At 57.5% G+C, this 25,175-nt stretch overlaps 1 protein-coding gene across 1 annotated transcript; it reads left to right on the top strand.

The window, feature by feature from the left end:
• Positions 1–9,565: 9,565 nt before the first annotated feature.
• Slc2a5 (solute carrier family 2 member 5) lies at positions 9,566–21,823 on the top strand. Its single transcript, XM_048350186.1, has 12 exons — positions 9,566–9,593; positions 14,428–14,526; positions 15,047–15,207; positions 16,392–16,516; positions 17,321–17,473; positions 19,040–19,165; positions 19,251–19,438; positions 19,573–19,683; positions 20,228–20,329; positions 20,497–20,572; positions 20,926–21,053; positions 21,147–21,823. The coding sequence occupies exons 2-12, from the start codon at positions 14,449–14,451 to the stop codon at positions 21,342–21,344; spliced, it is 1,446 nt and encodes a 481-aa protein (XP_048206143.1). The 5' UTR covers positions 9,566–9,593; positions 14,428–14,448; the 3' UTR covers positions 21,345–21,823.
• Positions 21,824–25,175: the final 3,352 nt, after the last annotated feature.

Raw genomic sequence — 25,175 nt, 5'->3', positions numbered from 1 at the left:
TGGCAAAAACAAACAAACAAAAAACCCTAGAACAGGACAGGAAAGCAGGAAGGCATGCTTGCTGCAATGGAGGAAAGGAGCTGCGTTTGAGTCAGGATTCTAGACATTAGAATAAACCGTGGTTGGCCACCAGCGCCCCAGCTGCCTGGCAGCCCTGGGGCCGGAGCCTGCCACCTGTGTCCCAGCCCAGCTGTGCTCACAACGGCCCCTAGACAGGAGAAGGCCCAGGCTCCCATTCTACTTGCTGATGCCTCTCGCTGGGCTGCCAACTTTATTATTATTAACTATTATTACTATTATTATTATTGCCCATGATGGGGCTTGAGCTCAAGGTCTTGTGCTATTCCTTGGCTTTTTTTGCTCAAGGTTAGCACTCTCCCACTTGAGCCACACCTCCACTTCTGGCTTTTTGCTGGCCAGTTGGAGATAAGCGTCTCATAGACTTTCCTCCCCGGCTGGCTTCGAACTTGGAACTTCACTCTTCAGATCTCAGCCTTGTGAGTAGCTAGGATTGCAGGCGTGAGCCATGGGTGCCTGGCCTGGGCTGGCCAAACCGCCAAGTTGCCCTTGGCCGTGTGTGTGTGTGTGTGTGTGTGTGTGTGTGTGTGTGTGTGTGCGCGCGCGCATGCGCGCGCAGCTAGCCGTGTATTACAGGCCAGTGCTGGGGCCCCTGTGGCTAGGGAGGGGCCACCGATTGAGGGCCAAATTCATGGCTAAAGGCAGAAAGGGATGCCCACCCTCCAGGTCTGGGGGAGAGCCAGACAGGACCACCCTGCTCCTCCCTCCTGCTGGGCTCCCGGGGTTTTGTGCCATTGTTTAACTGCCTTCGTGACCTCTGCCCCTGCCCCTCAGCCACTCAGGCGAGACCTCAGCCTTAATGGTGCTACAGCGATCACATTGTCCCCCCCCCCACCCCCCCCTCACCTGCGCACCCTCATTATGCACTTTCTGAATATCGGTCACACGGTCAGGTCTGCTGCCTGGTCCTGCCTTTATGTGCTTTGGAACTGTGTTCTGTTTCGTGTTGTTGGGTTTGTTGTTTGTTTTAAATAAAAGACCATGTGGACCAGGCCAAGGGTGCAAACACGACCCTCTCTATGTCCACACGGAGAAAGTTCGCTCTTCCAAGCTTGCACTTACGGTGGAACGGTGTGTGTGGTTTACACTGCATGGCGGCCGTGCAAACCTCGGAGCTCCTAGGGGGATGGGAGCTGAGGTCTGGCTGTTTTAAAATAAATTATTTTTCTGTGTGTTTGGTCGAATGAATGCTTGCTGGCGGGTGTGGGGTTGGGAGGGAAGCGGCTCAGACTGGCCGGAGCTGTGGCCGTGGGCATGGTTGCCTGGCGCTCCGTGGGGCGTGGGCCGGGGACAGCTCTGCCCTTCTCCGTGGGGCGTGGGCCGGGGACAGCCCTGCCCTTCTCCGTGGGCAGATGTGGTTGCCAGCGGCAGCAGCCAATCTCTGAACTAACCTGGTAGAGATCATGGAGCTGCGAGCATTGGAATACAGAGTTCTGGGTCCTGTCAGCAATGAGGGTTGGGAGCCAGTTGAGCTTGGTGGCTCACACCTGGAATCCTAGCTACTCAGGAGGCTGAGATCAGGGGACTGGGGTTCAAAGCCAGCCAGGGCAGTGGGGTCCGTGAGACTTTTTTTTTGCCGGCCATGGGGCTTGAACTCAGGGCCTGGGCACTGTCCCTGAGCTCTTGCTGAAGGCTAGCGCTCTACCATATTGAGCCACAGAACCACATGTGGTTTTCTGGTGGTTAATTGGAGATAAGAGTCTCATGGACTTTCCTGCCCAGGCTGGCTTTGAACCACGATTCTCAGGCATCAGCCTCCTGAGTAGCTAGGATGACAGGCATGAGCCACCAGCACCCGGCATTCATGAGACTCTTATCTCCTACGAATCATCAAAAAGCCAGAATTACAGGTGTGCACAGCACGCCTGTTGGCTCTGAATAGATGGCGAGATGAGGTGGAAGACGTTTGTGTTTTCTCACTCAGGCCTGGTTTGAGTATAGCAAGGCCAGCAGCGGTGCTAAGGTGGGTACCGGGGTGGGCTGTCCCATTAGAGTACAGTTCTGGGAGGCCTGGGGGCCATGCCCAAGGGTGAATCTTTGACAGGCAGTGTTCTGGGGGAGAGCATGGAACTTGCACCCGCCTGACCCAGCTGGCGTTCCTTTTCCTGTAGTGCCGGTGACGGAGCCCAGCGGGCGCTAGACAGGGAGTTCCGAGCTCCGGCCCCAGCGGACTGCCCACCCCTCCCTCCAGGCTCCTGACGCCTGAGGCCCGCAGGCTGCTCCGCTCCCGTGGCCCTCGGGCTGGGGCTGCACCTCCAGTGAGACTGCGAGGGGGGGGGGGGGAGCGCCCCCTGCCAGAGCTGCCATCTTCCTAATGGGGTCCAGACCCCAGGTGGGAGATGGAAGATGGGTCGCCCGGCCTTGTGCCTCCTGCTTGCATGGCTACACGGGTGGGGGGGGTTGGGGGGGGATTTGTAATCAGGATTTTACATGACTGTGGAGGAAAGTGCTGGCGGGGGGGGGGGGGACCCGCAAAGCGTAGCCTGTGCTCTCGCTGAGCCCACAGGTCTCCGTCAGGCGGCTCCTCTGAGCCGCCCCTCCCCTCCAGCCGGTGTCCGCCTCTCTAAATGGATGTCCCCAGCTCTAGGACCAGTGTTTGAAACCAGGCCCTCCAGTTTGCTTGGCCGGTGCTCTACCACCTGAGCCACATTTCTAGTCCAGTCTTTTGTTGGTTAATTGAAGATGGAGTCACATGGACTTTTTATCCTGGGCTGGCTTTCAACCACCATCCTCGGATCTCAGCCTGCTCAGTAGCTAGGATTACAAGTGTGAGCCACATTGCCTGGCGACTCTGGACCACCTTGAATCAGTTGAAGTATCTGCCTGTAACCCTCACTAACAATGAGTTATATAAAATGTTCAGCACACGTTATTGTAGGAGTCGAGATTATTTTTTGGATGGTAAAATGGGGATTGACCCAGGACTTAGTCAACATTTTTTTTTGCCAGTCCTGGGGCTTGAACTCAGGGCCTGAGCACTGTCCCTGGCTTCTTTGTGCTCAAGGCTAGCACTCTGCCACTTGAGCCACAGCGCCACTTCCAGCTTTTTCTGTTTATGTGGTGCTGAGGAATCGAACCCAGGGCTTCATGCGTGCAAGGCAAGCACTCTACCACTAGGCCACATTCCCAGCCCATCAACATTGTTATGAAGGTAAAATTAATATAACATAAAATTAACCCTTTTATCATGTCTTAAGGAAAATAAAACCATCATGCTTACTAGGGAGGAGCTCTCTCCCACCAAGCACCATTCCCCAGCCTGGACCTGCACGCCTCAAAATGGTTAGGGTAGCCTAAGTCCACAATTTGAAAATAATGAGGCCATAATGAGGCCAGGAACCAGTGGCTCGCACCTGCAATCCTCGTTCCTCAGGAGGCTGAGATCTGAGGATCGAGGTTAGAAGCCAGGCCAACCAGGAAAGTCCATGAGACTCTTACCTTCAGTTAACCACCAAAAAGCTGCAAATAGAGCTGTGGCTCAAGTGGTAGAGCGTCAGTCTCGAGAAAATGAAAGAAAATAAATAAAAAAAGCTCAGAGAAGGGCTGGGAATGTGGCCTAGCGGTAGAGTGCTTGTCTAGCACGCATGAAGCCCTGGGTTCGAGTCCTCAGCACCACATACACAGAAAAAGCCAGAAGCGGGGCTGTGGCTCAAGTGGCAGAGTGCTAGCCTTGAGCAAAAGAAGCCAGGGACAGTGCCCAGGCCCTGAGTTCAAGCCCTAGGACTGGGGGAAAAAAAAAACAAGCTGAGGGATAGAATCTAGGCTCCGAGTTCAAGCCCTAGTAATGGTGCATGCGTGCACACACACACACACACACACACACACACAGCAACAGGTAATGAAGTTGAAAGGCAGAGGTGTCCACGCAGGGTAACAAATCATCCCCAGCAGCGCCACGGCCGGCTCTGGCTCCGTGTGACCCGCCGTGCCGGGCTTGTCCTCCGTGCTCTGGTAGGGGAGGGTGACCTCTGTTCTCAGGCAGGGGCGGGAGGCTGCAGATTACACGCGGGTGAGGGGGGTGCGGGCCACGCCTCGCTGCCGTGGCTGCCGTTGTGAGGCGCGTGGGCAGGAGCGTGCAGGCCGGCCGGGAGCCTGGCCCGGGCCTCCTCTCCCTCCTGGCCCGCGGGGTGCCGGCCGGGTGGCACGCGGGGCAGGGCGACGCCCCGAGAGCTGTGGACTCTGACGGCCTGCGTGGCAGTGGGTCCTCTTGGCCTCTGCCTAGGGCCGCTTCTGGAATGGAAAGCACTGGAAAGCTTCCCTTCTGCTGCCTCCCCCGCCGGCAGGCTGCCTCATCAAGCCGGCCTCGGTTCCCACCTCGTGTTGTGTCTGGAGACCTGCCCACGCCATTCCCATCCTGGTGTATGTCGACATCATACGGCTGAAGAACCCAGCCAGGACAGGAGCTGCGGATCACGCCTATACTCCTCCATAGGAGGCTGAGAGCTGAGGACGGAGGTTCAAAGCCGGCTTGGGCGGAAAGCCTGAGAGACTCATCTCCAGTGAATGACCGCAGAGCTGAAAGTGACGGAGCGCTAGCTAGCCTTGAGCAAAAACGCCAACGGATTGGGCTGGGAAGGTGGCCTAGTGGTAGAGTGCTTGGCTCCTATGCATGAAGCCCTGGGTTCGATTCCTCAGCACCACATATGTAGAAAAGGCCAGAAGTGGCCTTGAGCAAAAAGAAGCCAGGGACAGGGCTCAGGCCTAGGACAGACATTAAAAAAAAAAAAAAGCCAACAGAGAGCAGGAGGCCCTGAGTTCAAGCCCCAGCACTGGCAACAGAAAGGAAAAATCTTAACAAGCTGCCAGTGTCATGGAAGCCTATTTGGTTATATATCAGACCAAAACCCAATGATGGCAAACAGCAGCCCAGACACCTTCTCCAGCTTCCATGACCAGTGGCCTAGGCACTTGCTTTTCTTTTTTCCTACCTGTTGTTGTTGTTATTATTATTATCATTATTTGCTCGTCCTGAGCTTGAACTCAGGGGCTGAGCACTATCCCTGAGCCTCTTTGTGCTCAAGGCTAGCACTCTACCACTTGAGCCACAGCGCCACTTCCGGCTTTTTCTGTTCATGTGGTGCTAAGGAATCGAACTCAGGGCTTCATGCATGCTAGGCAAGCACTCTACCACTAAGCCATATTCCCAGCCCTTTTTGTACAGCATTTTGGGTTGTTTTGCTTATTACAACAGTGTTATTTCTCCTCTTCTGTCCATCTTGTCCACAACCACATTTTGGGGTGCTTAAAAAAACAAAACATTTTTGTCAGTAGTGAGGCTTGAACTCAGGGCCTTGGTGCTGTCTCTGAGCTTTTTGGCTCAAGGCTAACCATTCTACCACTTTGAGCCACAGCGCCACTTCTAGTTTTCTGGTGGTGAATTAGAGATTAGAGTCTCATGGACTTTCCTGCTCTGGCTAGCTTTGAACCATGATCCTCAAATCTCAGCCTCCTGAATAGCAATGATCACTGGTGTGAGCCAGTGGCACCCTGAACTTTTCTTAAAATCTGTTTTCTGTCCTAACTCTCCCTCCAGTGCTTCTGGTTATATCGCCCCTCCCCCCACCGTATTGCTGCTCTTGCCTCCACCCCCAAACCTAGTAGTCTCTTGTCCTCCCCTCCATTCTTCTCTGGCCTTCAAAAAATCACACATGGAAGCTGGGCACGAGTGGCTCACACCTGTCATCCTAGCTACTCAGGAGGCTGAGATCCGAGGACCAGGGTTCAAAGCCAGCCCTGTCAGGAAAGTCCATGAGACTCTTATCTCTAATAAACTACTGAGCAAAAGTCAGAAGTGGCAGAGCATTAACCTTGAACATAAAGAGGCTTAGGACAGCACGCAGGCCTGGAGTTCACGCCCCAGGACCGGGAAAAGAGAACCATACCCGTCACTTCCCCAGCCTTTTTGGTGTTCGCTTTCTTTAGTATTGGGATGAAGTTGGGGCCGTAGGAGGCCACCCGCCGCCTCTGCGGGGCGCACCCCACTATCTGAAATGCTCCCTCAGTACTGGGGCTCAGCACATGCTGTTTGCTACCTTTGCTCAGGCTAGCCTCCAACTTGGGTGATCCTCTGGCTTCTTCCCCCTGAACCGTTGGGATTACAGGGGTGTGCACCACCACGCCTGCCCCTCCAGAGTCGTTATTCGTTATTGGGTAATGATAACAACCGTCCCTCTCTACCCCCAGAGTCGCTGGGATTACAGGTGTGAGCTGCTGTGCCTGGCCATTCTCTTCTTAAACAAATGATTTGAGAGCTAAGTGCTGGTGAGTCATGGCTTTGGTCCTAGCTACTTAGCAGGCCGTGAGTTCAAAGCCAGCTCGGGCAGATGGATCCGAGCACCTCCTGAGTGAAACAGAGCTAAGTGGGAGGGTGAGGTTCTGAGGGTGGGCCCAGGCCTGGCGCATGCGCGCGCGCACACACACGTGCAGGGACACACGCGTGCACACGCGCTGGCGGGAGTTTCAAGTCACAAGTGCACTCTGTGGAAGGCGGGCTCCATTGCAGATCCCCTTCCTCACCCCTAGGGGTAAGAGGCGATGGAGGGCCGGGGGTGGGGAGGGAGGGGGCGGTGGGGAGGGTGGGGTGCGGAGGGGGGGTGAGTGGAGGGTGTCGCGGGGCGGGTCCTCTGGGGTCCGGGCCGGGGCACCCGGGGCGCGGGGCGCCCGGGGCGGGGCGGGGACGCGGGGCGGGCGGGCTGGCCCGACCGTTGGGCGTCGCGGGGCGGGCGCCCTGGAACGGCGGGCGGGGCGCAAAGGCAGGTGGGCTCGGCCCCCGGCCCAGCGGGAGTTCCGCGCCTTCGCCAGCCCCGCAGCCCGCGAGCCGGGTCTTGGGGACCCCGGGGCGGCCGGGCCCCGCGCAGCCCCGCACCACCATCCCGCCCCGCCCCGGCGTGGAGGGGAGCGTTAGGGACCAGAACTGCCCGGGGCTCCCAGAAAGGAAGACAGAACCAGGTACCGGCCCGACGACGCCCCTCCACCCCGGGGGCCCGGACACCCCGCCCAGGACGGGGAGACGGCCCCCCCCCCGGGCCCCTGGGCCTGACAGGACCCCTCTCTCCCTCCTTTCCTTCCCCCCTCCCTCCCTTCCTTTCCTCCCTCCCTCCCTCCCTTTCCTTCCCCCCTCCCTCCCTTCCTTTCCTCCCTCCCTCCCTCCCTTTCCTTCCCCCCTCCCTCCCTTTCCCCCTCCCTCCCTCCCCCCTCCTCCTTCCCTCCCTCCTTCCCTTACCTCCCTCCCCATTCCTTCCCACCCTCCCCCCCCACCCCCCACCCCCGCCTTCCTTCCTCTCTCTGTCTTTCTCTCCCTCTTTCTCTCTTCCTATCTGGGTAAGGCCTGGCCTTCTGCCCTGGCTGGCCTGGGATTCCTCCCCCTCCCCCCTCCTCCCCTGGGGTGACGGCACCCATCGCCACGCCACCCTTGCTGGTTGAGATGGGGTCTCGTTAACTCCCGCCCACACACCTAGAACCCGGAGCCTCGGATCCCGGGCCTGAGTAGCAGCCCCTTGCCTTTCTCTGCACACCACTGCCCCTTCTCTGCGCTTCCTCCTCCTCCCCAGCAGCCGCCCCGGACATTAAAGCGCATTTTCTTGGAAGGGTTTTTCATTTTTCTTGTTTGTGTAATTATGTAGCAACATGAAGTCATTTTTTGTGTGTGTGTGTGTGTGAGCTGGAACTAGGGCTTGAACCCAGGGCCGGAGTGCGTCCCGGTGGGCGCTCTACCACTTGAGCCACAGCTCCTTCTCGAGGATTGCTCAAATCCTCCCCTACCTAGAGGCCTGCGGTCTCGCCGCCTCCTAGGACTGTAGGACTGTAACAACAGGACTGTGACAACAGAAGGGAAACACCAGGTCTCCACAGCAATGGAGGGGTGATCCCCCACGCGTGCGATTGCACACGTGCGCGCACACACACGCACTGTCCCACTGTCATCTGACTCAGCCGCAGTGAGGAACCTCACTCACAATTCTGGTCTGTTCTGGAAATCAGGAGCAGTACCTCACACATGGTATCCCCCACCCAGTACCTCATACACAGTACCCCACACCGAGGGCTCAGCACCCCCCCCCCAAGGGGGCCCCCAGGCCATCAGTGTGATGGAGGTGGGGAAGGACTGAAGGAACTGGATTTGAGCCACCGCGAATCGCCTGGGAGCCGGTCCTGGAGAGATGAACGCTGGTGGACTTTGCTCTGGGTTTTGGCCACTTGGCCTGGCGTCTCCCCGCTGCTGGACACGCGGGGAGCACGAGGCGGCCGGGCCTTGGCTGTGACTGGGCAGCCCCAGACCAGCACCTGGGGCTCCGGTGCCCTGTCATGCTAACAAAGGGCTGCAGCCATGCCCTCCGGGATATCTGGCTCCCAGAGCCGTGGGGCTGGGCCCTTGGGAAAGTAAGAAACTTGCCCCCCTCAAAACAGCGTTCCATGGAGCGGGGTGTTGCTCAGAAGTGGAGAACTCTTCATGCACAGGAGGCCCCGGGTTCCATCCCCAGCACAAAAACGAAAAATAAAGCAACAATTACAAAATAAAAAAGCAAAACAAACCAGCCACCGGTGGCTCAGGCCTGTAATCCTAGCTACTCGGGAAGCTTTCAGGATCACAGTTCAAAGCCAGCCAGAAAAATCGGAGAGACTCTGATCTCCAGTTAACCGGCAAAAAGCCGGAAATGAGGAGTGGCTCAACTAGTAGAGCACCAGCCTGTAGAAAAAAAAAAAGTTAAGGAAAAGCTGGCATCCCTGCGTTCAAGCCTCGTACTACTCGTACTAACACAAAAAGACCAGCTCTGGCGGCCCACACCTGGAATCCTAGCTACTGAGGAGGCTGAGACCTGAGGACAGCAGTTCAAAGCCAGCCTAGGCGGCAAAGTCTGTGAGCTTCTTGTTTCCAATGAAGTGGTAAAAAGCCAGAAGTGGAGCTGTGGCTCATGTGGTAGGGTGCTAGCCTTGAACAAAAAAAAAAAAAGAAAACAAACTTGGGGACAGCACCCAGGCTCTGAGTTGAAACCCCAGGATTGGCACAAAGAAGAAAAAAAAACAACAAGTGTTGCATGGTTCGTGGTTGCATGGCTCCTTGAGCAAAATCTCCCCACTGGTGGGACTTGCCTGCCTGCACACTTTTGGCCAGGGACCCCATCTGCTGCCCCATTTCCCGGGTGGGGTGGGGTGGGGGCCGCTGTTGCTTTCTGGGTGTTTGTGGCACACGTGCAGACACTGCGCGAGCTGGCTGGTGGAGACAGGCGTGGTAGGGAGGGAAGTACTGTAGCCCCCTCAATCCTGGGGTGCCTGCGGGCCTAGCCAGACCCCAGACATTTCACGTCAAAGCAGAAGTGAGAGGAAGGCCAGCCTCGGGTGCCCAAAAGGGTTGCCAAGACGGGCTGTAAAAATGCCATTGGCTGAGAGCTGGCACGTCCAAAGTACAGCCCCATGCCCTCCTCTCCAGATAGAGCCTCCGCGACCGGAGGAGGCGCGCAGAGCCCGCAGCCCGCAGAGCCGCCAGGATGGAGCAGCCCCATCTGCAGCAGAACGGGGTGAGTGTTTGGTGCAGGCCGAGAGGCAGAGCAGCCCCCCAACTCCGCTGACCCTCCGCCCGCCCGCTGGCTCAGCCTTCCCAGGGCACGGATAGGAGCTTTGTGTCAACCCACCTGGGAGTCATGGGACTGGAAGACAGGCCCAAAGAGATAGCTCGCTCCCCCCCCCCCCCCCGCCCTGCCCTGCCCTCCCCTGCCCTTGCTCTTTTCTTCCACCTGTTTCTTGGCTGTAAGAATTGGAGATGAGAGATTCCCCCAAAGCAAACCTGTTTCTGACAGAAATTCTTCCACGCCCAGGATGAGATGTTTATGTTGTTGGCTCGCTTGGCTTTGCAAAGGGGCCCGAGCTCACGCTCTGTACCAACCTGGACTTGGGCCAACGCGGTGGCTCTGCGCTCAGGACCCTCCGTCTCCCCAGTGCTGGGATTGCAGGTGTCATGACCGCGTGCACGGACAGCCTGCCTTTGATGGGTGGCTTCAGAGAATTTCCATCAGCCTCTTTAGCAAGTTGCACAGCTAAAAGGTTTATGAGATTTGATTTTTTTAAGGGAAAAAAGGTTTATGGACACCCACCCCTCAGTATAAATAAGCGTAACTACAGAGTCCTTTCACAGAAGAAAATGACAGACATGCAGAAGGACAGAAAGATAACCCATATTTCTTAACACTTTCTGGGAATTGGAGCTTTTAAAAAAAATGGCACAATAGTTTTGAACTCAGAACCCTGAGTTTGCTTAGGCAGGCACTTTCCTCCTCCTCCTCCTCCTCCTCCCCCTCCTCCTCCTCCTCCTCCTCCGCTTGGTAATAACTGAAGCAGAGTCTCATGTTTCTCACCAGGACTCACCTGGGAACACGGACTTTCTGCTCACAGCCTCTCCCTTTAGCTAGGCTCCCAAGGGCCTGACTGCCTGGCTGCCATGAGGTCTCTGACTTCTCCCCACCCCCAACCACTGCTCTCTGATCGTCCTCATCTCAGCCTCCTGAGTTGTCGAGATTACAGGCGTGAGCCCCTGCGCTCTATTCCTGCCAGTGGTAGCATCTATCCTATGCTCGTGTGTGCAGAGGGGGCCCCAGGAGCAGACAGACATGTTCTCGACTGGGACACATTAGTTACTTAACCCCTGCCTGGCCTGCAGTGTGGAAACCACTGCCCCCCCCCCCCCCCCCCGCATGAGAAAGTGCCCAGGGGCCAGGGCGCCGCTGATGTTGGCTGCTGGGTGATTCTGCACCAGGGGACTGGCTGATGTCAAGGGGTATTTTACGGCCTCCAGATGTGGAGCCGGTGTCTGCAGCAGGCAGGCAGTCCCTCCCCACCCTCCGTGGGAATCCCCACTTTGCGTTTCCCAGGATCCCTCTCAGCCGCGATCTTGAAAGCCTTGGGCAGGGCAGGAGGCGTGGCTCACGTGGCCGAGCACCTGCCCAGCTAGCAAGCGTGTGGCCCTGAGTTCAAACTCTACTGCTGCCAAAAAAGAAAAGCCACCTAAAGAGAAAGTGGTGTGCAAATCAAGTGTTAGCACGGCTGCTAGGGAAGGAATGGAGGGGCTGCGGGGGGGGGGGAGGGGGCCCTGTGCTGGCTGTTGGTGCATGGGAGTGGAGACGTGGCTCAAGGGGTGGAGCGCCCTGGCCTTGAGTAGCCGGAGCTAAGCAGGGGTGTGAGGCCCTGAGTTCTAGCCCGCCCCCAGGGGAGTGGGGGGCAAGGGATGGAAGTATCCAGCATCCTAAAAATAGAGCAAGACTGCGGAAGGAAATGATTCAGACAGACACATGCCAAACCAGGGGTGATCACCCCTGCCCCCCACTTCTCCAGGAAGGAAGCCCCAGGCTAGGCCAGGCCTGAAGCCCAGAGAGGCCCTAGGGGAAGGAGAGGCGGAGGCCGCAGAGGGGCCTGCGGGGCGAGGCCTTCCCTGTAGCAGGCATGCGCCCTACTGCTGAGCTAACCCCACCTCCCTGAAAGGGAAGGAGGGAGAGAAGGAAAGCAGGGGTGATGTCCCTTTGCTTCAAACCAACTACCTTGACAGAGACCAAAATTCACACGGTACGAGATTTAGAGTATAAAGATTTGTCACTATTTTATTTATCGCGCATGCATGCGTGTGTGTGTGTGTGCACACGCGGGCACTGAGGCTTAAAGCACGCTCAGGGCCTGGGCGCTGTCCCTTAGCTGTTTTTGCTCAAGGCTAGCGCTCTACCACTTGCCACAGCTCCATTTCCGGCTTTGGGTTGGGTCAGAGTCTCACAGACTGAGCCAGGCACTCGTGGCTCACGCCTGCAATCCTAGCTACTCAGGAAGCTGAGATCTGAAGATCGTGGTTCAAAGTCAGCCCAGGCAGGAAAGTCTGGGAGTCTCTCATCTCCAATTAACCGCCTAAAAAGCCAGATGTGGAGCTGTGGCTCAAAGTGGTAGAGTGCTAACCTGGAGCAACAAAGCCCAGGGACAGCGTCCAAGCCCTGAGTTCAAGCCCCATGACTGGCACACCCCCCTCCAAAAGACACAAGCGACTCACAGACTGTTCTGCCTGGGCTGGCTTTGAACCTTGATCCTCAGACCTCGGCTTCCTGAGTACCTAAGATTACAGGCGTGAGCCACTGGTTCCGGACTTATCACTATGTTAAAAAGAAGGAAATCCTATCCTGTGGTTTACAACCTAGCTGGACCTGGAACACCTTACGCTAAATGACCGGGCCTTATCTCGCTCCCCTGTGGAAGGTGTAAACTCGGGCACGCTTAGGAGCAACGTGCACTGCGGTTGCCAGGCGCCGCGGGAGGAGCTAAAGGGCAAGGTGGGGACAGGGACAGAGTGTGGGTTCTACAGAGCCGGGAGGCTCTGGGGAGCGCCCCTCGTGGAGACGGTCATCAACCTCCTGACAGCCTGGGCTAGGATTCTGCCAAGCTGGGTTTTTAAATGTCTCCTTATTGTGGTCATCAGTTAACAACGTCTCTGTCTATCAAAGCATCACTTAAGAAACCTGAAGAAAACGCATGGGCTGGGACGTAGCTGCGTGCAAAGTGCTTACCTCACAGGTGCAATGTCCCAGGTTCCATCCCCAGTACAAGAAAAAGAAGATAAAAAAGCGTATCGTTTATATATTAAAACAAACAGGCAGATAGTTCTCCTCTGAGAAGTTGACTTGAGACTTTGTCTCCCGGACCTTCTTTTTATTTTTTTCCGCCTGTGCTGGAGCTTGAACTCAGGGCTTGGGTAGTGTTCCTTAGCGTTTTGCTCAAGGCTGGCACTCTACCGCTTGAGCCACAGCTCCACGCCTGGCTTTCTGCTGGTTAACTGGAGATGAGCTCCACAGACTTTCCTCCCCTGGCCGGCTTTGACTCATGATCCTCAGATCTCAGCCTCTGGAGCAGCTGGGGTTACCGGCGTGAGCTACCGGTGCCGCGGCTGGGTTTCACTTCTCTTGATCTTTAAACCTACGAGCAGAATTTCTGGGTCGTCCAGTTACTACCAAACTTCTCCAATGTGGCCACACCATTTACCTGTCCTCTGGCAGTGGGAGAGAGCACTGGTCTCCCCCGCGACCTTGCCAGCACCCCAGACCCGGCTTCTTAAGTCTAACCACCCTGTGGGTGTGTCACTGTGACTTTTCCTTCCCGCAAGTCCTCAAGATGGAATCCCCTTGCTCCTGCAACAGCCATCACCCCCTTTCCCAGCCCCCCATCTGCTGTCCGCTGCTCTGTGCAGAGACCCGTCAATCTCCTCCCTTGCGTTCTGGGCCTGGCAGCTGGAGTGATTATTTTAGGCATCCTTCCCCCTACTCTTCTGGAGTGCAAAGCCCAGGCAAAGAAGGCCCCACCTGTCCTGTGGCCCAAGCCCTGACTGGTCTTCCTTCCCGAAGCCCAGCTACCTGAGTCCTAGTCCAAAAGCAAGGTTTGGAGCTTCTTCTTTGCCCCGGGGCCTTTGGCACGTTCCCTTCCTTTTGTCTGAAACATCCTCTTTCCTCTCCTTCTCTGCCTCCCCACTAGGACTCGGCTCAAATGTCACTGCCTAGATCCCTGGGCCTTTTCCTCATCGGACTTAATTCCTTTAGGCTTTAATTCCCGAGGTATTATGTCAGTCCCCCCCCCCCCCCCCGGCACCCCCCACCAGTGGACAGTGATTTCATGGGCTCTGTGAACAGCAAGTGGTGCATCGCGAGCCCTAGCATGTCCTTGCCTGGAATCCCCCAAGTGACAAGGGAGGGGGCATCTGCGTGCCTGGCAGAGCCCCTGGACCCGGCTCGTCGTGGTCAGAACCCCCATCTCACCCAAAGGACTTTAGACTCAGCCCTTGTCCATCCCCAGTGGGAAGAACTGTGTGCGCGTGCAGCAGGGGCCTGTACTCAGTCTGTGGGTGCTGAACCTGTGGCTTTTCATTCACGGCTGGTGCTCTGGGGCTTGAGCCAGGGCTCCACTTGTGGTGTGGAGATGAAAGACTCGCGGGGTTTCCTGCCGGGCTGGCTTTGAACTGCGATCCTCACAGCTCAGCCTCCTGAGCGGCTGGGAGGACAGCTGTGGATTCCCTTCCCTTGAGCTCCTGAAGTCCCCACAGACCCAGAGTTAAACATTTCCACTCCAGCTCCCACTGTCAGTGCAAAAGTCCAGGGAAACGGCGCACACGCTTCTCTCTTTGGACCTGGGGCGGGAGGGGGGTGCAGGTGAGCCAGGGCTCGCGTGGTTGTGGCAGTGCGCCTGCGCCGAAGGTGGAGGGGGCGGAGCCGCATCTCTCCCCGCCCCCAAGGGGGAGGAGAGAGGAGGCTGGGGGCACGTTGTGGCATCCCGTGGAGCAAGGCGGTCTGGCGGGGACCCCCCCCGCGACCCCTGACCCCCGCCCCGCTTCTCTCGCAGAGGCTCACCCTGGTGCTGGCCATGGCCACGCTCATCTCGGCGTTCGGCTCCTCCTTCCAGTACGGGTACAACGTGGCTGCCGTGAACTCGCCCTCCGTGGTAAGTCACTGCGCCTCGGAGCCAGCCTCCGCCCCGGAACCGACAGGGGGGCATGGGAGCAGCCCACCCCCCCGGGGCACAGGGCCAGGCCAGTCCCCAGCCGCCACCCGCCCGGCTCGCAGACACAGGTCCTGCTGGGCCTCCGCGGACCAGGCCAGGCCGGGGCAAAAGCGCACCCCACCCCCCGAACCCTAGCTACTCAGGAGGCTGAGATCTGAGGATCCTGGTTCAAAGCCCCCCGGGCAGGAAACTTTGTCAGACTCTTATCTCCACGGGAACACCAAAAAGCCAGAAGAGGAGCCGTGGCTCAAGTGGTAGAGCGCCAGCCTGGAGCAAAAGAGTTCAAGCCCCAGGAGCCCAGCAGTGGGCCTTGCTTCCGATCACAGGCCCCAGAGAAGCTTCCGGGCCCTGAGCCCGCCCCCCCCACCCCCCCACTCCCACCCCCACCCCCCACCCCCGCTCAGGGCTGGGGCCCTGACAACTCCTGCTGATTGCTGTGCCTGCGCCCTCTGTCCCCCAGATCATGAAGCAGTTTTACAACAACACCTACTTTGGGAGGACGGGGCAGCTCATCGACAAGTTCTCCTTGACCTTGCTGTGGTCCATCACCGTGTCCATGTTCCCCTTCGGCGGCTTCGTGGGCTCCATCCTGGTTGGGCCTCTGGTGAATCAGTTCGGCAGGTACGGGAAGGGAGTTGGGTTTTCCTCCCAGTCCTAGCGCTGTAGCGCAGGGCTTCAAGCTTGCTGGGCTCGTCTGGTCAGCAGCAGCTCCGCTACTTCATTGGGGATAGTGTCTCTCTGACTTTTCTGCCCAAGCCAGCTTTGAACTATGATCCTCCAGATCTCAGCCTCTTGAGAACCTAGGATTACAGGCATGAGCTGCCAGCACCCGACGGAAGGGGAATTTTTAGTTCTCTGAAATTCACAGACCATCAGTGTCAGTTCTTAAGCATAGCCTAAAACTAAAATCCTTATTATGAGATGAGGTTAATAATCGCTATAGTTTTTGTGTGTGGGTTTTTTTTTTTCTTGCCAGTTGTAGGCCTTGAACTCAGGGCCTGAGCACTGTCCCTGGCTTCTTTTTGCTCAAGGCTAGCACTCTGCCACTTGAGCCACAGTGCCACTTCTGGTCATTTTCTGTATATGTGGGTGCTGGGGAATTGAACCCAGGGCTTCATGTATACGAGGCGAGCACTCTTGCCACTAGGCCATATTCCCAGCCTCACTATGGTTTTTATTTCATTGTAGTTATACAAAAGACCAGACAAGGCTGGTCATTGGCAGCTCACACCTGATAATCCTAGCTACTCAGGAGGCTGAGGTCTGAGGGTCTCAGTTCAGAGCCAGACTAGGCAGGAAAGTCTGATTCTTATCTCCAATTAAGCATCAAAAAGCCAGAAATAGTCAGGTGCTGGTGGCTCAGCCTGTAATCCTAGCTACTCAGGAAGCTGAGATCTGAGGGTCTCTGTTCAAAGCCAGCCCAGGCAGGAAAGTCCATGAGACATTTATCGCCAGTAAACTACTCAGAAAAAGCTGCAAGTGGTGCTGTGGCTCAAGTAATAGAGCACTAGTCTTAAGCAAAAGAAGCTCAGGGACGGCGCTCCGGCCCTGAGTTCAAGTCCCAGAACTGGCAAAAAATAAAATAAAATACAAAAAGCCAGAAATAGAGGTGTGGCTCAAGTGGTAGAGCACCTACCTTGAGCAAAAAAAAAAAAAAAAAAGCCAAGCAAGAGTGTAAGGCTGAGTGCAGTCCTAGGATCGGCCAAAAAAAAAAAAAAAAATCAAATTGAATCTATTCAGTCATCAACCAGTGACGAATGAATGAATCATTAAGCCAAACTAACCACCATGTTGTTCCTCCCTAGAAAAGGAGCATTACTGTTCAACAACGTATTTTCCGTGGTGCCCGCGGTCTTCATGGGCAGCAGTAAAGCCGCCCAGTCCTACGAGCTCATCATCATCTCCAGACTCCTGGTGGGAGTCTGCGCAGGTGCGCACCTCCGCCATCTTGTCCTTCCGCCACGTGGTGGGTTCTAAACCAGCCCAGGGGCTCTGAAGCTTGGAGACTCAAACAGACCCTAAATACGTGACTTGATTTTTCTATTGTTATTGTAAGAGTGATGTACAGAGGGGTTACAGTTACCTAAGTCAGGCAGAGAGTGCATTTCTTTTTGGACAGTGTCACCCTTCCCTCGCTCTCTCCCAGTTTTTCCCTCCCATCCCCACCCACAAGTTGTACAGTTCATTTTCCACATAGCGTCTAGCCAGTCCCGCTGCTGCATTAGTTCACCCTTTGTCCCTCCATTTCTGTGCCCCCCCCTTATACTCCAAAAGACAGATAAACAAACAAGACAAAAAGAAAAAGGGGGGGAACCCTCTGGTTTCCATTTCCTGGAGTTCATTTCAATCAATATTTTTATGGTCAGGGCTATATAATGTAATACTCCAGGGGAGACTATAGTGCAATGTTTCGTGTGTGTGTGTGTGTGTGTATTAATTGGAGATAAGAGTCTCCTGGCCTCTCCTGCCTGGGCTGGCTTTGAATCACGATCCTCAGATCTCAGCCTCCTGAGCAGCTGGGATGACAGGCATGAGCCACCGGTGCCCGGCCTGATTTCTCTTTCCTGGACGTTTGAGGGACTGAGAGGGAAAGAGGGGTTTGCCTGCCCTGTTTCTATCCTGAGGAAATGAGGAAATTCTGGCCCAGATGAGAGCAGCTCACTTTGCAGACCCAGCTCACCTGTGCGGGGATGCTTTCTCCTAATTGTGTTTCCATTCCGTCCCCCCCCCCCAGGTGTGTCTTCCAATGTGGTCCCTATGTACTTAGGAGAGCTAGCCCCTAAAAACCTGAGGGGGGCTCTTGGAGTGGTGCCCCAGCTCTTCATCACCATCGGCATCCTCGTGGCCCAGCTGGTCGGGCTTCGGAATGCTCTAGCAAGTGAGACAGGTGAGTTTCAACTCCGTCCCCACCCCCCACGCCCCAGGACGGGACACTTCTGTGGCCCGCTTGCTTCCCTTCACACGCAGCAGCGCCAGCCGCCCCCGTGCCAGGGGCTGCGCGCGGGGCCTCCGGAGCACTGTGCGTGTCCCAGAAAGGAGGCTGCCCGGCTCGGGGGCGCACACCCAGAACCCCAGCTACTCCGGAGGCTGAAAGCTGAGGATCGTGACCAGAAACCAGCCCCGGGGAGGAAAGTCTGGGAGACTCTTACTCCAGTGCACCACCAACAAGCTGGAAGTGGAGCTGTGGCTTGAGTGGTAGAGCGCCAGGCCTAGAGTGAAAAGCTAAGGGACAGTGCCCAGGCCCCGAGTTCAGGCCTCAGTACTGGCATGGGCGGGGGGGGGGGGGGAAGAGAACAAGCTCTCCCTTTCTTCTGCAAGGTGGCTGCAGGCCTGTCGTGGGGGGTGGGGGGTGTAAAAGACGAGCACCAGTGCTAGCGCACGCTCATGCACACACACACACACACACACACACACACACACACAGAAGCCTGAGTCATGGAGGAAGTAAGCTTGAGGGGAATTAATTCCCCACCCTTGATGGTCGTGGGCTGCGATCCCAGAAGCCAAGACAGAGCCCAAGTATTCCCCACAGGGTGATAGGATTCCCAACGGACAGAAAGGGAAGATTAAGAGAAAGCAGCCATTTGCCCCTCGGGGGGGCCTCCGCGGGCCCCAACGCCACAGCCGGCAGCCACAGTTCCCCGCCCTCCTTTTCTTTTCTTTTTCTTTTTGGCACTGTCCCTGAGCTTCGGCTGCTCAAGGCTGGCACTGCACCATTTGAGCCACATCTCCACTCCTGACTTTTTAGGTGGTTCGTTGGAGATAAGAGTCTCACAGACTTTTTCTTCTCTGGCTGGCTTTGAACCTCCGTGCTCGGAGCTCAGCCTCCTGCGTGGCTGGGAGGACAGGCGTGAGCCCCCGCCACAGCCAGGTTTGGTTTCTATCGTCAGTGCTTCCCTGACCACTCCGGTGTTCTGGGGGCCCAGGCATGAGCATCTGAGCATAAAATGAGGGTGAATGACCAGGCCAGTGGAGGGAGCGTGCCCAGGACGCTGCACCTGGGGCAGACCTCGCGCCCCTACTGTGACAGGGGGCCCTCCGGGCGGCCCCTGTTGCTGCCAGCACTCGGGGCTGCTGGACTGTGCTGTTTCGTCCACCCGTAGCACCGCCATCCTTCACCCTGCGGCCCTCGCAGGAACAGCCGCCGAGTCTGCTGAGAAAAGACCATCTCCGCTGGGCGCTGGGGCTCACGCTCGCCAGCCTGGCTACTGAGGAGGCTCAGATCTGAGGATCGTGGTTTGAAACCAGCCAGGGTAGACACCTCCAGTCCCGGGCCTTGGACTCAGGGCCTGAGCACTGTCCCTGGCTTCCTTTTGCTCAAGGCTAGCACTCTGCCACTTGAGCCACAGTGCCACTTCTGGCTTTTTCTATATATGTGGTGCTGGGGAATCGGGGACACGGAGCAGGGGCAGGGCAGGAGGCCCGCGTGACCCCGGCCGCGCCTCGCTCGCAGGCTGGCCCTTCCTGCTGGCGTTGACGGGGATCCCCGCGGTGCTGCAGCTCCTCGTCCTGCCCTTCTTCCCCGAGAGCCCCCGCTATCTGCTCATCCAGAAGTGCGACGGTGTCGCCGCCAGGAAGGGTAAGCTCTGCCCGTGGGGGGCTCCCCCCGCCCCCCCCCCCGCAGCAGCAGCCCCGGCTGATGCCCCCCGCCCCCCCCACCCCAGCCCTGCAGAGGCTGCGCGGCTGGGACGACGTGGAGGCGGAGATGAAGGAGATCCAGCAGGAGGACGAGGCGGAGCGGGCCGAGGGCTTCATCTCCGTGTGGAAGCTCTTCCGCCTGCGCCCCCTGCGCTGGCAGCTCGTCTCCATCATCGTCCTCATGGGCGGCCAGCAGCTGTCGGGAGTGAACGCGGTGCGGGCGCAGCCCCCCGGGACGCGAGGCCCAGTCTTGGGGGGGGTCGATGCCCACCGGGGGGGGGGGGGGCTGGCTGTCCCGGAGGCCACCCTCCCCTCCCCCCCCAGCCCTGCCTCTGCCTTGCCTTCCAGATCTACTACTACGCCGACCAGATCTACCTGGACGCCGGCGTGGCCAGCGGCGACGTGCAGTACGTGACGGCCGGCACGGGGGCCGTCAACGTGTTCATGACCGTCGTCACCGTGAGTGACAGGGCCGGCCGGGGCCGGAGGGGCGGCAGGACGGGGGGCGGGGCGCCACGGAGGAGGGGCGGGCCCGGGGTGGCTATGCCCGCTTCCGGTGGGGAGAAGCCCCGCCCCCCACCGCAGAGGCCCATCCCACTCCGGAAGTTCCCCCACACGAGGGGGCTTTGGTCTTGGGGCTACTGAGCTGGATGGGAATTCGGGGGGGGGGGGACCTGGGGTCCTGCGTGTGCCCACTGCTCATGGCGCCTTGCCAGGGTGGTACGGGGGGGGGGGGCTCAGCCACCTGGCGGGAACCCAGCCCCCACGCGCAATCTCGGGCGCGCCCCCAGATCCGGATGAACACGTGCCCCGGAGTCCAGAGTCTCGCCCAAGCGCAGGCTACGGGGACCCGCAGACAGCGGCCGGGCCTCCCACGGCCACTCGTGGGCACGGGCCGCGGACACGAGCATGCGGCGGCATGTATACGCGTGGTCACACGGCCTTGGGACCCTTGGGGCCCCCGGTCCCTGAGCCTCCACCCCCCGTACACCCCCCCCGCCAGGTCTTTGTCGTGGAGCTCTGGGGACGGCGGCTCCTGCTCCTCCTGGGCTTCTCCATCTGCCTCGTGAGCTGCGGGGTGCTGACCATCTCGCTGGCACTGCAGGTTAGGAAGGGAGCCCACGCCAACCCCATCCGTCCGCCATCCGCACTGACTGTGCCGAGCTCACTGAAGTGGCTCCTGCCCCCCTCGGGGACCCGGACCCCGCCCCAGCTGCCCGCCCCGGCGGGCCTGTGCTTTGCTAGGCACCGACCGCCGGTCTCCGCCCACAGGGCCAGGTCTCCGGGATGCCGTACGTCAGCATCACCTGCGTCATCGCCTACGTCATCGGACACGCCCTCGGGCCCAGTACGTGTCCTGGGATCAGGTAGCTTGAGCTTCCTCGAGAGGCTCCAGGCCAGGCAGACGCAGCCCCGGTCCCCCCTCCCCGTCAGCCAGGCCCTGGCCTCTGAGCTTGAGCCTGCGAGGGGCCACACCCACTGCGCAGGGCGTCGCCAGTCTGCCTGGTGTCCTTGTCAGTTGCCTTCCGCCTCCCCTCCCTGCTGCCCCACAAGCCCCGCGGGGTCTGGGAGACGCCCCAGACACCCAGGGACCCTAGGACATTGTGTGGCCTGCTGCCTCTTCAGGAAAAACAGCTCCCTCATCCATCCTCTCTCCTTCTCTCCCTCCCCCCTCCCGACCGCCCTCCTTCTCTCCCCCAGGTCCCATCCCTGCCCTGTACATCACTGAGATCTTCCTGCAGTCCTCTCGGCCGGCGGCCTTCATGGTGGGGGGCAGCGTCCACTGGCTCTCCAACTTCACTGTGGGGCTGATCTTCCCATTCATTCAAGTGAGTGGGGCTTGGGGCCCCAGGGTCACCCCAATCCCAAGCCCCAAAGCCCCCTCCCCCCGCAGCCTGCCTCACCAGCCCTTCCTCCCTCAGATAGGGCTCGGCCCCTATAGCTTCATCATCTTCGCCATCATCTGCCTCCTCACCACCATCTACATCTCCCTGGTTGTCCCTGAGACCAAGGGCCGGACGTTCATCGAGATCAATCAGATCTTTGCCAAGAAGAACAAGGTGTTGGACGTCCAGACAGGGAAGGAGATGACGGACCTGCCATCTGCCACCATCCTGTAGGGGCGAGGCTGGGAGGTCAGCTGCCTCCTGGGACTGGGGTTGTAGGAGTCTGGACATCAGGCGTGAGACAAGACCGGCCAGAATGCAGGCTGGGCCTCCTCACCAGCCTCCGGCCTCCCTGGGGCACGTGGACAGCACCCCCCACCCCTGCTGAGTTGGCTGCTGTGCCTGGCGACACAGCTTCACTAGCAAAAACAGCTTCTGCAGGGCCAGATGAGAGGCGCCGAAATCATGCCAGCGAAACATGCCTGTGACTCTCACAGTTTGGGGGGCCACCAGCGTTTTCCCAGAGCTGGATTCGTCCTCTGACACCTGACGTGCAAAGTGTGGGTGGTGTCGGGGACCACCAACGCCCAGAGGCTACAGGACTGCTGGGCAGACGTTAAGCAAGTCTCCATTACTAACCCTCAATTACAGCGTTCACGGGAAATGGAACTGCTGTGTGCTGTCAATAAAACACATCCATTCACTTCCACCCAGACGGTTCTCTGAGCAGGGCCCGGCAGGAGAGCCGGCACTGCACCCTGGGGTCCCTGGGCAACCTGGGCATGAGGGCAGGGCCTGGTGTGCAAGCCACACTCACACTTCCTGTGCTGGAGAGAAGCGAGGGCCGCGCTGCTTGGGACTGGGGAAGGCTGCGTGTCCGCGGCGGCGTGGTGGATGTCCAGGGACCTGAGGCGAGGCTGCAGGAAGGAAGGAAGGAAGGAGCAGGTACCTGCACCCGCGTGGCAGAGCTGTGCGAGCGTGTCAGGTGTGTGCGTGGTGTGTGAGGAGAGCCTCGAGGCGTGGGAGGCCAGTGCTGAGTGGCCTGCCGCCAAACGTGCCGTCTTTCCTTGGGGTTCGGGTGGCAGAGGCCAGGGTCCTGGGGACAATGGCCGACGTCGAGCGTGGGTGGGAGGGGTGTCCTGAGGTCCCGCTGGCGGGAGTGGGGCCCAGAGGGAGTTCACAGTGCACAGCTGTGGCAGAGCCACCACGACCTTGACTGCAGCCAGCTGCAGCGGGGAGGGACCCAAGGCGCTGGAGGTGGAGCTTGTCACATGGTGGGGGGCTGGGGGGTGGACAGGGGGATTCAGGAGCCCAAGGAGCAGGCGCTGTTGGCTGAGGCTTGAAATCCTAGCTACTCAGGAGGCTGAGATCTGAGGGTTGGGGTTCAGCTGGGGCAAGAAAGTCCAATTAACCAGCAAAAGCCAATAGTGGAGCTATGGATCAGGTGGTAGAGTGCCAGCCTTGGCAAAAAAGCCAAGTTTGAACACGAGGCCCTGAATTCAATACTGACACACACATTAAAAAGCGGGGGGGGCTGGGAATGTGGCCTAGTGGTAGTGTGCTTGCCTCGTATACATGAAGCCCAGGGTTCGATTCCTCAGCACCACAGATATAGAAAAAGCCAGTAGTGGTGCTGTGGCTCAAGAGGTAGAGTGCTAGCCTTGAGCAAAAAGAAGCCAGGGACGGTGCTCAGGCCCTGAGACCAAGGCCCACGACTGGCAACAAACAAAACAAAACAAAAAAAGCAGGAAGTGGCACTGTGGCTTGAACTGGTAGAGCACTAGCCTTGAGTACAAAAGCTCAGGGACAGTGGCCAAGCCCAGAGTTCAAGCCCCTGGACCGGCAAAAACAAAAACCTACTGAAAATAAAGAGCAGCCCCTGGAACCCCATTTGTGTAAGACTGCCTCAGGGTGCAAAGGCAGAGAACCACCTAGCAAGGAATAAACAGGAACCCACAAAGAAGGCCCAGCGGCCTGCCGTGTGCTGGAACCAGAGAAGGAGGGGCCCTTGGGTTTTGTTGTTTTTTTTTTTTTTTTGCCAGTCCTGGGCCTTGGACTCAGGGCCTGAACACTGTCTCTGGCTTCTTTTTGCTCAAGGCTAGCACTCTGCCACTTGAGTCACAGCGCCCCTTCTGGCCGTTTTCTATATATGTGGTGCTAGGGAATCGAACCCAGGGCTTCATGTATACAAGGCAAGCACTCTTGCCACTACGCCATATCCCCAGCCCCGGGCCCTTGGGTTTAAAGGCTTGGCATCCTCCGGGTGCACAGCGTGAGGGCAGAGGGCAAAGGGCAGAGGGCAGAGGGCAAAAGGCAGAGGGCAGGGCAGGAAAGGAAGTTCAGTCTCCAGTCATCCCCTCTTGACTTTTCTTGTTCCACGGCTGAGTGTGTGTGTGTGTGTGTGTGTGTGTATGCATGTTTTTTTTTTAAACCACTGGTGTCACACTTAAATTGATAAACTCATAGCAAATAAATAGCTATAGACTGGATCCAGCTTCATAGTCAAAAAAGGTTGCTTTTGGGGGCTGGGAATATGGCGTGGGGAGGAAGCCCTGGGTTCAATTCCTCAGCACCACATATACAGAAAACGGCCAGAAGTGGCGCTGTGGCTCAAGTGGTGGAGTGCTAGCCTTGAGCAAAAAGAAGCCAGGGACAGTGCTCAGGCCCTGAGTTCAAGGCCCAGGACTGGCCAAAAAAAAAAAAAGTTGTTGTTTTGTTTTGTTTTGTGCTGGTTCTGGGGCTCCAACTTTGCACCTTTCCTTTGTTTTTTCTGCTCAGGGCTGGCACTCGACCACTTGAGCTACACCTCTACTTCTGACTTTTTGCTGGATAACTGTCTGCCTGCTGGCTTCCAACCTTGATCCTCAGATGTCAGTCTTTTGAAAGTAGCTAAGAGGACAGGCATGAGCCGCCAGTGCCAGGCCAGAAGGCTTTCTTGTTGTCTTTTGACAGTCCTGGGCTCTGAGCTCAGGCCTCGTGCTAGTGAGCAGGCATGTCACACTTGAGCTGCGCCTACAGCCCAGTCAAGAGCTACTTACTGATGGGAGATGTGCCTGAAGGTCTGAGGGGCATCAGAAGCCACAGTGACTAGAGGGCTAAGCGCAGATGGAGGGAAATGGCGGATTGGGGCAGCAGGAAAGGAGACGGGTGTGATGGGGTGAGGCTGGGTGGGGGTACCGCCAGTGGAGGTGTCAGGACTAAGGAGAGGTCCTCAGCTTTGAGGCGATTCATTCAGAGCCCAAGTCACACAAGTTGCGGGCAGCAGGTCTGACCAGTGATTGCCACATGGCAGATTTCATGGGACTAAATTTGCCAGGCTGACAATCTACTTTTGATTTTGCAGATAAAAATATTAAAAAAAAAAAAAACTGAACTCTCAGAAAACCAGGCTCATAGGGTTCACGCCTGTAATCCTAGCACCTTAGGAGGCTGAGATCAGAAGGATGGCATTTCAAGGCCAGCCTGAGCAGAAAAATAACTCAAAAATAACTGGCAAAACAAGGGCTTTAGGTATGGTTCAAGTAGTAAAGTGCCAGCTCAGTAAGCAAGCTGACTCAATAGAAGGCTCTGACTTCTAACCTCAGTACAACGCCATACCAAAACAAGCAAAACACCCTTAACTATAGTTGAACTGGCACCTACAATAAAATGAGGGGGAAGAAGACTTCTGAAAAGTAAGGGCATTTTATTGTTTTGGGGGTGTTTCTTTGTGCCAGTCCTGGGGCTTGAATTCAAGACCTGAGCACTGTTCTTGAGCTTTTCTGCTCAAGGCATTCCACCACTTGAGCCACAGCTCCACTTCCAGCTTTTTGGTGGTTCATTGGAGATAAGAGTCTCACAGACTTCCCTGCCTGGGCTGGCTTTGAACCTCGATGTTCAGGTGGCCTCCAGGGGCCAGAAAAAGCAAGAAATGGGCTTGAGGGCCTCCAGTACCCAGACAGGTTCTCAGCCCTGCTGATACTTGCGATTAGCCCAGTGGTCTGTGCGTGGCTTAGGGTCTGTCCAGCTACAGTTACTGTTGTTCTAAAGCCTCTGTAGCTATGGTTGTTGTTATTATAGTAAGAG

The sequence above is a fragment of the Perognathus longimembris genome, chromosome 7 (genome assembly GCF_023159225.1).
Source record: "Perognathus longimembris pacificus isolate PPM17 chromosome 7, ASM2315922v1, whole genome shotgun sequence".
In the NCBI taxonomy this organism is placed as follows: Eukaryota; Metazoa; Chordata; class Mammalia; order Rodentia; family Heteromyidae; genus Perognathus; species Perognathus longimembris.
Note: the sequence above shows the minus strand (reverse complement) of the source record. Positions and strands in the feature narration are given on the sequence as shown.

Excerpts from the sequence above, each read along its gene's own strand:
- Slc2a5 (XM_048350186.1), top strand. The coding sequence starts at position 14,449 with ATGGCCACGCTCATCTCGGCGTTCGGCTCCTCCTTCCAGTACGGGTAC. Across the intron at positions 17,474-19,039 it reads TGCTCTAGCAAGTGAGACAG|GCTGGCCCTTCCTGCTGGCG; the intron begins GTGAGTTTCAAC and ends CCTCGCTCGCAG. Across the intron at positions 19,684-20,227 it reads TGTTCATGACCGTCGTCACC|GTCTTTGTCGTGGAGCTCTG; the intron begins GTGAGTGACAGG and ends CCCCCCCGCCAG.